The sequence below is a fragment of the Leptonotus elevatus genome, chromosome 3 (genome assembly GCF_054856555.1).
Source record: "Leptonotus elevatus isolate MCC_2025b chromosome 3, RoL_Lele_1.0, whole genome shotgun sequence".
Taxonomy (NCBI): Eukaryota; Metazoa; Chordata; class Actinopteri; order Syngnathiformes; family Syngnathidae; genus Leptonotus; species Leptonotus elevatus.
In genome coordinates this window covers 4385556-4398807 of record NC_141241.1, presented here as the reverse complement: position 1 = coordinate 4398807, position 13252 = coordinate 4385556, and the positions used below count along the sequence as shown (strand labels likewise).

Genomic DNA, 13252 nt, shown 5'->3' with positions numbered 1-13252 from the left:
TGTAATAAAGAGCACAATGTATCTCTCTAAATATTCTCTTTGCCCAAAATATTCTCCCCGTCAGTGTGTGACGTTAACGGTGGCAGGATGTTGAGAGCTGACGTGGAAGTTGAACAACATTTCGGTGTTGCTCCCCTTTGCAGCTGCTGCACAAGAGGGTCTGATTCACAGCATTTTTCCTCCCGTTTAGCTAAAGGTAAATATTGTCTGATAGAAAGAAAGCTGTGTCCACATTTGGTTAGTTATTTTTTTTTTCACAATTCGTTTTTGCCACTCAATATATTTGAGGGAACCTCTGCCAGGTTCTGTTATCTTTAATGCTCACTATGCTAATACTACCAGTAGCGTGAATGATCTCAATTGAACTATTTAATGAATGCCAGTAAAATGGAGACACAGCCGTGGAGCCCTTCCCTGAGAAATGCGGAAGAAGGTCTAATCTGTCCGAAATTGGTTTTACACTTATACCGCCTTGGTCATCTACTCACATGGGGCGGGGCGGCTCTGCCTCACCCATGTGACAATGTGTGGCCCAAATACTGGTTTCAACTAGATATGTGTGCTTGAGTGCAGATAGATAGAAAGATGCCGATCTAATTATTAACTCATTGACTGCTGTAGACGTCAAAAAATCATTTGAACTATTTCTATTAGTTGAACATTTGTTTCCACTTTTGTTAACAAGAGTATGAAAACCTAGATTTTTTTTAATTGTTCATTTAGAACAGATATCAAGTTTGCGATTAATCGTGAGTTAACTAGTGAAGTCATACGATTAATTACAATGAAAAAAAATTATTGTCTGACATCCCTAATTTTTTATAATCTTTTTTCTTTTTTTAATCGTGTCAGGCGATTCAAATTTTTAATTGTAATTAATTGCATGACTTCAATAGTTAACTCACGATTAATCACACATTTTATTCTATCTGTTCTAAATGTACAATTAAAAAAAATTCTAGGTTTTCACACTCAAAAATGTTAAACTAATAGAAATAGTTCAAATTAATTTTTGACGTCTATAGCCATCAATGAGTTAAGAGTCCTAATCGAATTTAATACGTCGCCGAGGAGCAGCGAGCGTTTGGGACAATGCACATTTATCAACATTTTACAATGTAAACATGCCCAAGTTAGCTCAGTGAAGCGAGTTTCCATCAGCCTAAAATGAGAGGCAATCAAATCACGTGTCAATTTGCAACAATTTTTCTGTAGTCTCAGTTGCAGCAAATGTCAACCGCCGTTAAGAGATTTGCGGTTCTGAGCCAGCTTCTCGTTTCTCTGGGCTTTGAAGTCAGCTCGAGATGTTGTTGTGGGGCCGGTTCCCCGGTTCAGTGGACACACTTCTGCAACATCGCTTGGACCTCGGACCGGACCAGGTTGGTGGTCCCTCTTCTTAAAAAAAGGGGATCACACTCCTCAGGTCGATTCAGGGGTTCTGGAGAGGAAGATCCGTCGGGAAGTCGAATCTCAAGACTACTCGTCATTTCATGAGGTCAGCCATATTTTCTGAGGGAATATTGTGAGGGTGCCTGTCAGCCAAGAGTGATGATGATGATGATGATGATGATGATGATGATGATGTCGCGGGCCTCTGGGTGACCTCCACCACTGAATCACGAGTTTGCAGGCGCCTCGGATGGCTGCGGCTGCTTATCACCCACGCGACAGTGGGAGTGAATCATTAATTATACACGCATGCGTAATTAACATGCGCCAACCCTGCAAAGGTAGTTTTCTCTGTGATTCTACCAAAGATATCGACTCGTTAAAAAAAAAAAAAAAACGGACATTTTATAAATAATCCTAAAGAAATGTTTTGCAACAATAAAAAAAAAAGAAGAAGAAGAAAATAGGGCATTGAGACGTGAACCGTTTGTAAAATGTGCGGATGAGTGTGTTAAGGCCACAAATCAATTACAATTATTCCCAGTTTACAATGTAATTAAAGTCAAGGCTAATACAGCGGTTCCAGTCTCTTATCTGGAACGGAGGCAGATTTGGAGGGAGCGCGCCGTGTGCATATTAAAAGTCTTGCGGCCACTGCATCCAAACGTATATGGGAGGGAAATGAACGCATGCAGAAGTCGCAATTTCTGAACTGATTTTTCGTTTCATGAAGCGACAGGGTGGAAATTTGAGTGCTCTGTTGAAGTTTCTGTGTAAAAAAAAAAAGAAAGAAAAAAAAGTTTTGTCGAAGTTGTTTCAAAAAGGCACCATTTTTGTTGTTCTCTAGATGCGCATTGAATTATTGATTATTAATCAATGTCAACATCCGTGCCGGATGACTCAAATAGTTTAATTTCACTTAAAATCAGAACTATTTGCATGAGCCTGGTTGACTAATTGACCATCTTTTGTAAGCAAATGACTAAAGTCACTATCGGTGTAGATTAAATGGCGATTATTTCCCTCTCGTCATTAGTTTGCTTCATGTGGTCGCTAGGCAACGGTGCACGGGTGCGAGTGTATTTTAGCTGAGACGCAAGGCGCTAAAATTGAACGAATAAGTAAGTCACGTGTTGAGGGAGGTTGTATGACGTTTATTTAAAAAAAAAAAATCCAGAGGGAAAAAAAATCATTCAATTCATAAAAAAGTATTCCCCCCCTTTTAAACGAAGCCTTGGAGAGTCCATACGCAATGCAGCATTCAAGGATCTAACATCTACTTTTCCTCGTCACAGCCTCACGCGCACGCTCCACTTTTTTTTTTTTACAAGATTGATTTAAGAAACTACCCCACCCCTTTTGTGCAAGACTTGTACACATTACAAGCTTGATAGAGACCCCCAAAGTTGACCAACGTTTCTGTTCACACAGAAAGGGGGGCTGCAGTGTGTGTTTAAAAACATTGCAACGTTCACAAGTGATCCTCATAAAGCGTCCCTATACGTTTTTTTTTTAAATCCTATTTCCACGTGCTCGCACGTGCAATAGTAGAGTGCATGTGACACGTGTTAAAACGCACGCGCCCGGCGTCTATGTAACGTAACTGCGTGCGTAACACCAACGCGTCAAATCCACGCGCGTACACGCACATCCTCTCACCGCGGCGTGTTCCTTAAAAAAAAAAAAAAAAACTTCCAATCCACGAGGCCGAATGATTTATCAAAGTGCTATTATCAAGAAAATGTCCCGCCAAGGGCACCTTGCTCTGCACTGACGCACGGAACCCGAGCAAGAAAATCGGTGCGCGCGCTGCTTTGGCGCGCACACGAGCAAGTCAGCTCGCTCTTAGCACTCCGTCGTCATTTGCACCCGCAACACTTTGAGCCTGTTTGGAGAACTCCGCGGAATGGTAAGTGCTTACGAACACCCATTTGAACCCGCTTGCGTACTGTTTCAAATTCTTTCTCAACACTTTTGTCACATCGCTGTTGGACTATATGTGCTCTTTTCTTTTTTTTTCTTTTTTTGGCGCTGTCGGTGGTGCTGAAATGCAGCATGCACTTGGACTTGACTTCACTGCACAGCTCCACGCACATTTATAATTCGTAATTTCGTGGCATTGTTAGTTGAAGTCATAAGGTCCGAATACAAAAACAGTTTTAGTCCATGTTTTTACCAAACTCATTTCCCCCCCCCCAGACCCCTTCAGGGGTTTCATTTCCAGGTAGTCATTTAATTGTGCGCCCCAGGTCAAACCGCAGTAATGCCGGTGGTCGTGCACGCTTGCCCGGGAGAGCCAAGCCGCAGAGACCCGCAGCAGCTTGTCTATTGCCCATTAAAAAAAAAAAAAAAAAAAGATCTTGGATGCGCCCGCGTGTGTGGGTGAATGACATGAGGGGTAAATGGGCCGTAAAATTAAAGAATCCTGCAGAACGACAGAAGAGGGGGGGGTATAGCAAAGCAACCCCCTCCCACGAACACACAGCCGTGAGCTGTGAGTAGAGAATGCGAGCCCAAAAACGTGGCAGAAAGGCACCTTTCGCCCCCCGTTTTTCCACCCCCAAAACAAAGTCTTACACTTCCTCCACTTGTGCCCCACTTTTGTTCGTGCTCATCCCTCCTCACTTGCAATGTTCCAGGACGAGCAGAGAAACATGGCCACGAAACAACCGGTGGTCCACACACCCCCGCAGCAGCCGGACGGAACTGCGGGATTTACAGCCAACAAACCCGAAGTCACCCCCCTCCAGCCGGCCACTCCTCCTCAGCACAACCACCCGGCGCCGCAGCCGCCGGCCCCGTGCAACGAGAGCCAAACTTTTTGTCCCGCGGAAAATATACCGGACGCCAATAAAGCATACGGGACGTTCAAAAACAACCCGGCGCCGACGATGACGGTCGATTCGGCCTTCGGTGGGAAGGAGCCGCCGATTTCGCCATGCGGGGCCGGGGCGCAGTACGCGGAGCAGAACAACACCGCTTCCAACTGGAAGCCTTTGAGTCAGACCACCGTCGTGATGGGCGTCGATGGCAACATGTCTGTTCAAGCCGGATCCCTCACACGAGTAAGTCCGCTGGGGGGAAGAAAAAAAAAAAAACGCTTGACTCTTGCTTCGTTATTGTGATATTTGAATTATTTTGGGATTGCAACTTGTAACTATGTGTTCTAAATACAGGCCTGCTTATTCAACGAACTAACTCGAGTTTTAATCTCTCGTTAGACTAAATTGTGACTGCAGAATGTTTGCTTGCATCCCGTGGTTGTGTCATATGCAAGGCGTTTTTTTTTTTGGGAGGGAATTGTTGATCTCGCGATATTTCTCGTCCTACTACCGTCTCGGCATATTTATTGTTTAAAGTGAAAGTTTTCATGTTCTTTGTGTTTTGATTTTAAAAAAAAATCTGTATTGGCACAAATTTGTGGACTACAATAAACCGCAGATGTGTTCATTCGTTTAAAAAAAGAAAAGAAAATGACTTTTTTGCCCCCAATGAAGATACTTTTGAAAATGATCTTGTCGTTTTCTCTCTCTCAGGCTGAGGACGACGATGACGACGAGGGAGGGGATGAGAACAAGGCCAGGGGAAATTGGTCCAATAAAATGGATTTTATTCTCTCCATGGTTGGATATGCCGTGGGACTGGGGAACGTGTGGAGGTTTCCTTATCTCGCTTTCCAGAACGGTGGAGGTAAGAGGGCTGTCGAGTTTGACACTGTGGAAGAAGTGATAAAATTGCTCCCTGCATGCTCTCTCCCACCCCAAAACGAAACTTCTACACAGGCCCAAAACTGCACAAATGTTTTGTCAAAAATCAATAAAAAAAATCAACATAATAATAATGATATATGTTTATATGATATTTTTATCATAGGCCTGCATATCGGCCTATATCATTTTGTGAAACCAGTTTTACTTAACTTTTAAACCAATGTGTGGAAAATGACATTTTAAACTGTAGAAATATTCCCTAGCAAACTATTGTTATTATTCATAATAATAGTAGTATTATTGTTTTTATTAATATTTGCAATTTCCTGTACCTTGGTGCAGATCTCTCATTACCATTTTTGTAACCTATATCAATTTTCATTATTATTATTATTATTATTTATTGCAATTTTCTGCAGCCTGCGTCTGTATTCCCCCTTCCAGGTGCATTTTTGATCCCTTACCTGACAATGTTGGGGATTGCCGGCATCCCCATCTTTTTGATGGAAGTGTCCCTGGGCCAGTTTGCCAGCCAGGGCCCCGTGTCGGTGTGGAAGTGCATCCCGGCCCTTCAAGGTACACTGGCCCTTGCAATCAACTGGAACGCCATTCACTAAAGTCTCCACTTTCCTTAAGAGTAATTGATATATTTCGTCTCATTTATTTATTTTAGGTTGCGGGATTGCCATGTTGATAATATCTGTCTTGATAGCCATATACTATAATATTATTATGTGCTGGACACTGTACTACCTGTTCGCTTCGTTGAAGGGCTCACTGCCATGGGCTAACTGTAGGAATGCGTGGAACACGGTGGATTGTAAGGACAAAGACATGCTGCTATTAGGTAAGACACGCGTACACGCAATCCACTGCACGCGTACACGCGCACGCACGTATACACGCACACGGTGCACAATGCGCAATGCGTCACGATTCTCAGTTGAGGTGTCCTGCAGAAAATGGATCCTGACCTGTGCGGTGGTTTCCATTCAACAACTCATTAGCCTGTACTTTGAATTCTCGGTAGAGTTTGAATTATAATAGGCAGACAACCTCAATGTCACCATTTGCATGGATGTAATATTAATGTATTGTTTTATACTTTTTTTTAGACCACTTTAACTTGTTTTATAAATATAATAGCAATTGGAGCTTTCCTAATTTCATTATTTTGATATTTAAAAAAGCATGCAAATAAAAACGTGAAATATGTTTTGGCTGTGGTAAAATGTGAAGGCATGTGATTGAAAACATTACACGTCGAATTCGTATCGAAATTTAACGAATTTCTCGAGATTTTTGCCTCTTGAGATTGTGTGAGTTCAGCACAAAAAACTGCTTGCTTGACATATTTACTGTACTGAGCTGCTGCTGCAGTAGTGCTGCAGTGTGCGCAGCACTGACCTCTTCTGGTTGTTAGCAGAACTACATGCTCTGGCAACCTTTCTCTAAAACCTGGGATCCTAAACATTAACACGTTGTTCTTAATATATGTCCTTTATGACGAGAACGTCTTTCTAAAATATTAATTTTAATTATTATGACAAGGCCGCTTTACTTGTTTTTTTTTTTTTCCTCCAGCGTAAACTTTTGAACATCATTGTTGTCTGTTGTGTCGTCGTTAATTCTCCTGTTTCGTCTTCTCAGTGTTGCTGCTGTTCCTGTTGATCAGCCTTAACTTCTAAGATTGAGGACAAAAATGCGTTTTATTAGTATATATATATATATATATATATATATATATATATTTACAAATTCGAGTACAAAAAGAGACGGTATGGTTGTGACGCCACCAATTCCACCAATCAGGAAAAAGACGCGAGTCACGTGATTATTTAGTATTAAAAAAAAATCATATAACTTTATTGAACAATTTTCCATTTCAATTTAACTACTTACTGCGAAAGCTTCCTGATCACACGGTGCATGATTCGACAGAGAAAAAATTATCTTGAGGTTAAGAAGTTTTTTTTTTTTGCCAATATATGATCTTCCCAGCGTAAGGTTTCTCTGAGGTGTAGGAGGAAACATTAGCTGCTTATTGAACTCAGGTAGCAGACTGACTGACTGACGACGCTGAAGAGAAGACCAAAGTATGTTTGAATGCTAGCGCAGGTGCCAGACTCTGTACTCAGCTTTTATATTTAACGTTGTCTTCAGTCAGAAAGTTTGCCTATTAGATGGAAGTACAGTACTGTATTTGTCACGAGACACAACCAGCGTTACACGGGCCACAAGTTTTAACCGGACAAATATGCAACAAGTCTTCCGGGTCGTTGAGATAGAGATACAACTTTAACAGGTGTGATATGTAATTTCACTTTATTTTAGTTAATCAATAATAATAAATAAATCAATAATATAATAATAAGAATTAGCGTAATAATGTATTTCTTTTATTTAATGAACCTTCTTTTTGAAGCATATCACATGGTGTGGCCTCTGTTTTTAAATTTTTGGCGATACAGCACAAAATGTTACAAACATACCGGTCTCTCCTTATCTGTCAGATTGTCACAGTTTTCAAACGGGAGTAAAAGTACGTGGCTTGGCATTGTCTTGCTGAGATAAACAGGGACTTCACTGAAAAAGATGTTGCTTGAAAGCCTGTATGTCGTTTTCAGCATTAAAGTTACCGATCTTATGGACGCCATCACGAGCCATAACCATTAGATGCTGACTTTGGAACTTTGCCTTGATAACAATCCGGATGGTCCTCTTCCACATTGGCTTGGAGGACACAGCGGCCATGATTAAAAAAATAAAAAGATTTAAAATGTGGACTCATCAGACCACAGCACACTTTTCAACATTTTAGTTTAATCACATTGTACACAACATCCTAACTTCATTGGAATTGGGGTTTTCTACTTTTTGTGTCTTTTTTGCACTTTTTTTTTTAAAAGTCCAGTAAAGTTTGGGAAACATTGATGTAATCTGCTTAACTCATTCACTGCCATTGACAGCTATAGGTGTCAAAAATTAATTTGAACTATTTTTATTAGTTAATCCCCCCCCCCATTTTTGTTAACAAGAGTATGAAAACCTAGAAATTATTATTTTTTGTACATTTAGAACAGATTTGTGATTAATCGTGAGTTAAGTAGTGAAGTCATGTTATTAATTACGATTACAAATTTTAATCGCCTGATGCCTTTATTAAAAAAAATATATATATTTTGAAAAATTTATTTTTTTAAATGTTTAATATTTTTTTTTGTTTTTAAAGAAAAGATTATTAAAAATTAGGGGCGTCAGGCGATATTTTTTTAAAATCGTAATTAATTGCATGACTAACTCACGATTAATCACAAATATTATATCTGTTCTAATAAAATAAAAAATATATAGGTTTTCATACTCTTGTTAACAAAAGTGGGAAAAAATGTGAAACTAATAGAAATAATTCAAATGAATTTTTGACATCTATCGCCGTCAATGGCAGTGAATGAGTTAATCTTCCTTTCTATTCATCAAACTGAAGCATTTGCTTTGTTCTCCAAACAGACTCCTGCATCTTGCGAGACCGGAACTTCACCACGATCAAGAATTCGTCTTTTTGTCTGTCTGCCAATACGATTGGAAACCTCAGCAAATTATTAAACATGGCTGTGGACGGCGGAAAGACGTATGTCAGCCCCAGTGAGGAGTACTTCAAGTGAGTGAAGCTTCTAGCTGGTGAGAAAAAATAATCTACGTAAATGTATGTTTTATCACATGCGTCCTTTTTTTAGGCTCTCATGTGAACATATCACACATTTTTCTGTCCTACTGGATGCCCAGATTTATTTGCTCTTGTATCCTTTATGAACTCACTTAATAATTATGTTATCTCATTTAGCTATATGTAATTGGGAGCATTATCTTTCTTGTGTTTTATCAATCGAAATCCAAATGTTGGGGCTGGCGGGTTCATTTTGTAATCTGTGAACATGAAGCCAACGGTGTCACCTTTTGACGTGTGATGTTTTTGTTTGAGCAAATCAATGCTAACGCATAGCGACAAAGAGTGAACAGCGTTGACAGTGCCGTGTTGTTGTGCGCTGCCGTTTGATGACTCCTCGCGCAGGTACAACGTGCTGCACATCTCCAAAGGCATTGAATTTCCGGGAGACATTCGCTGGCCTCTGGCAGGCTGCCTGTTTCTGGCCTGGGTCATTGTCTACGCCTCTCTGGCCAAGGGAATCAAGACATCGGGAAAGGTAACTGCTCGTTGTTGTTTGCACTTACAGAGAAAAACAACGACATAAGCTTCCGCAGAGGAACTGTTTTGAAAGAAAAGCATACAAAAAAAAAAAACATGTCCCCCAACTTTGCCTCAATCACATCACACGTCGGTAGGTTTAAAACGAAAGTTGCCTGTCGTTATAAAGGTTCAAATGAAAACTTAAAAAAAAATAAAAAAATAAAAAAAAAAAAGCTCTGGTCACTTAAACCAAAATTGAAACAGATTCCACACAGTTCTCCCGGCTAATTAGCAAAAGAGATCATCATATTTAAAATTCGCCCATAATACAATATATAGGATTTTATGGGCTAAAAAGTGGGGAACCGTTTTAAAAATGTCTAAATAGGCAAACGAATCCCTCATCTAAATGGGTTAATAGTTGTAATCGGGAGTTGGGAGTCTGTTCCTACAATCAGTCTTGTAGCATACTGCCCCCTTGTGGAAAATATGATGCCTCGCATCCTCTCAAAACTATCCTGAGAGGAATAAATGTCCTAACTTGTGACACAGTTTGCTGTCATTCTTGGCACATTCAGGTTTTTAGTTGAGATATTTTTTGCTATTTAAAAAATAAATAAATCTGATTTGAATTCCTTCAAGCAGAATTCAATATATGCTCTGCTGTGTATACTTTACTCACTCAAAGTTAGGGATACGTCCCCCCCCTTTTATTTAATTTAATTTTTTTTGATAATTTTAACACAAACCTACCAAATAAAAGTTATATAATACATATTCATTAGTCTAATAAAGCCTATCATTTTTATTTAAAGAAAAGATTATTAAAAATTTGGGGCGTGAGGCGATTACCATTTTTAATCGTAATTAATCGCATGACTTCACTAGTTAACTCACGATTAATCACACATCTGTTCTAAATATAAAAAAAAAATTCTATGTTTTCATACTCTTGTTAACAAAAATGGAAAAAAAATGTGAAACTAATAGAAATAGTTCAAATGAATTTTTGACGTCTATAGCCGTCAGCGGCAGTGAAAGAGTTAATTAACATCGCGCTAGGAGTATTATTTGTTTTGCCGCAGCCATACATAGTATACTGTATTTAACTGTATCTGAATCTTCTGACCGGCTCGCCCTTCCTGTGTCTTCTTTTGAAAGGTGGTGTATTTCACAGCCACGTTTCCCTACGTGGTGCTGGTGATCCTGTTGATCCGAGGCGTGACCCTCCCTGGGGCCGCTGACGGCATCCTCTACTTCATCACACCAAAGTGGGAGAAACTCATGGATGGAAAGGTGGCGCCCCCCCCCCCTTCCCTCCCTTTATTTATGAAATCTTTTACCCGCCATTTTCTCCAAACTTTGATTCTCCTTCCTGCTCCTAATGTGGAGTGTCTCATCCATTAGGTTTGGAAAGACGCGGCCACTCAGATCTTTTTCTCGCTGTCTGCTGCTTGGGGAGGCCTGATCACGCTCTCCTCCTACAATAAGTTCCACAATAACTGCTACAGGTAAACACACAAAAGGTAAACCATGCTTCTGGCAAATGACTTCAAACTGTCACCGATGCATTTGTTAGGATGGCCGAAGCCTTCATTTTGATAACATGTTGAAAAAGCACAAATATCCTCGTTAGGATGATGCACTTTTGTGTTTTTGTGTCTTGAGTTGTGCACGTGTTCATATATGATGTCATGATTTTTTTTTACCAAATAAAAGCGTCTCGTGTCAAAAGTCCATATTCAATGTTCAGATGATGTTCATTGCTTTTTGTCTGCCTTTAGAGGGCGCTCTTGTATCTGCATGTGTGTATACGGCGCTGTCTTGCTTGTAATATTTTCACATTTCTAATTCTCCCCCCCTCCCTTTTTTTTTTTTTCCAAATATAGATTTTATTTACTGTATATTTTTCAGACAGAGAAGCAGAACCATGCCAAATTGAAAGATGTGTTTCTCTCTTCTTTCTTTGACCTGCAGGGACACCATAATAGTGTCGTGTACAAACAGTGCCACCAGCATATTTGCTGGCTTCGTCATCTTTTCCGTCATTGGTTTCATGGCACATGAGTTGGACGTGCCGATTGATAAGGTGGCAGATGAAGGTACGAACTCAAGCCAGCATGTGATTGCAGCACCTTGGCCGACACGACTCACTGCAACAAACCTGGGTTTTACAATTTCATACTGTAAATGTGTGTGTGCGTGTGAATGTAGGTCCAGGCATAGCATTTGTGGTGTATCCAGAGGCTCTGACCAGACTCCCCCTGTCTCCATTCTGGGCGATCATCTTCTTTCTTATGCTCCTGACTCTCGGCCTGGATACCATGGTAACCGTTAGCTCTTCTGTATGTTTATTTCCATGCATGCGTTTGAGTCTGCCAATAATAACATGGATGAGGTGAGAAGATTTCCCCCAACAAAAGCATTTTTCAGGCTTTCTGATATGTAACATAGTGGCTCCTTTTATCTATCTATCTATCTATCTATCTATCTATCTATCTATCTATCTATCTATCTATCTATCTATCTATCTATCTATCTATCTATCTATCTATCTATCTATCTATCTATCTATCTATCTATCTATCTATCTATCTATCTATCTATCTATCTCATACACTAGCTTGCATCTATATAGCTACAAAGGGAGCTGTCTATCTGTCTGGAGAGCTAGCTAGCTTGCCATATTAGTATCTATTTACTGTGTCTATGTGTCTGCCTGTCTGTCTTATTGCACCAGTTAGCATCTATTTGGCTACATAGCAAGCTGTCAGTCTACCTGTCTGCTAGCTAGTGACATTATTTCCATCTATCTATCTATCTATCTATCTATCTATCTATCTATCTATCTATCTATCTATCTATCTATCTATCTATCTATCTATCTATCTATCTATCTATCTATCTATCTATCTATCTATCTATCTATCTATCTATCGTATATTAGCTAGCTAGCTATTGTACACTAGCTTAGCTAGCTATCGTACACTAGCTAGTATCTATATAGCTACAGAGGGAGCTGTCTGTCTGGAGAGCTAGCTAGCTTGCCATATTAGTATCTATTTACTGTATCTATGTGTCTGCCTGTCTGATGGCACCAGTTAGCATCTATTTAGCTACATAGCAAGCTTTCAGTCTACCTGTCTGAGAACTAGCAAGATAGCTAATTTTTTTCTTTCTGTCTCTGTCTGTCGGTCTATCATTCTACGGTTCTACCTATCGTTCTTTCTATTAGCCTAACTATCTGACTTACGCCAGTCATGCTCACATGGAGCCGAAGAAGAGTCTGTTGAGCGTGCCCCCCGAAAAACAGATATACCCGAAAAACAGATATACAAACGCCTTTGTTTGTTTTGTTTTGAGCGCGCGTGCTTTCATCTACCCGTCTTTACCAGCTGAATGTTTAACAGTCACCATCTTGGAGCCAAAGTGATTACTGCCGCACGCGTTGACCCAATTAACATAATTGGCCATTGATGCCGCCCCGTAGGGACCGATTTTGGATGAAGCGCTCTGCAGTCCTCCAAATAGCAGGAGGTGGGTTTGTTTGTGTGATTGGGCTGAAAGAAACTCAAGTTGGCCTTAATGTTGTGGGAAGAATTTAAGCTAGTAAAACACACGTCTGAGTTATTTACTACAGTAACAAAAACATTGTTTTCATTTGTTGGTTGTTTTTAGTCACCTCGAGCTAATCTGCGTCACACTGTCAAATCACTAAAGGCAACATTTCTCACAGCTTCACATGTTGCGCAAAGAAGAAAAGAGGACATTGCAGCACACAAATCAACAGGAAGAGCAAATGATGTTTCTTTGTTTAGACGGCGGCGGCGGCTCGAAGGAAGCCGAGAAAGCGTTTTGACTCAAATCGACTTTAGACGTTGACAGGAAATTTGTTTTGGGAGCTCAGGAGGGGAGAGGCCACAGGAAGTGGATAGATCGGTGCCAAAGGGTTGCTCCTTTTTAT

The 13252-nt window shown here is 40.2% G+C and overlaps 1 protein-coding gene across 2 annotated transcripts in view; it reads left to right on the top strand.

The window, feature by feature from the left end:
* Positions 1 to 3110: 3110 nt before the first annotated feature.
* The window catches only part of slc6a5 (solute carrier family 6 member 5), a 32547-nt gene continuing 22405 nt past the window's right edge, over positions 3111 to 13252 (top strand). The window contains exons 1-11 of one of the 2 annotated variants that reach the window (XM_086071425.1): positions 3111 to 3298; positions 4029 to 4454; positions 4926 to 5079; positions 5544 to 5675; positions 5773 to 5946; positions 8610 to 8760; positions 9172 to 9304; positions 10450 to 10584; positions 10696 to 10799; positions 11266 to 11390; positions 11503 to 11615. In XM_086071425.1, coding sequence (XP_085927551.1) covers positions 3296 to 3298; positions 4029 to 4454; positions 4926 to 5079; positions 5544 to 5675; positions 5773 to 5946; positions 8610 to 8760; positions 9172 to 9304; positions 10450 to 10584; positions 10696 to 10799; positions 11266 to 11390; positions 11503 to 11615 — 1650 coding nt within the window. In that variant the 5' untranslated portion in view covers positions 3111 to 3295. Of the gene's footprint in view, positions 3299 to 4019; positions 4455 to 4925; positions 5080 to 5543; positions 5676 to 5772; positions 5947 to 8609; positions 8761 to 9171; positions 9305 to 10449; positions 10585 to 10695; positions 10800 to 11265; positions 11391 to 11502; positions 11616 to 13252 lie in introns of those variants that run through there. The other variant, XM_086071426.1, reaches the window with a different exon arrangement.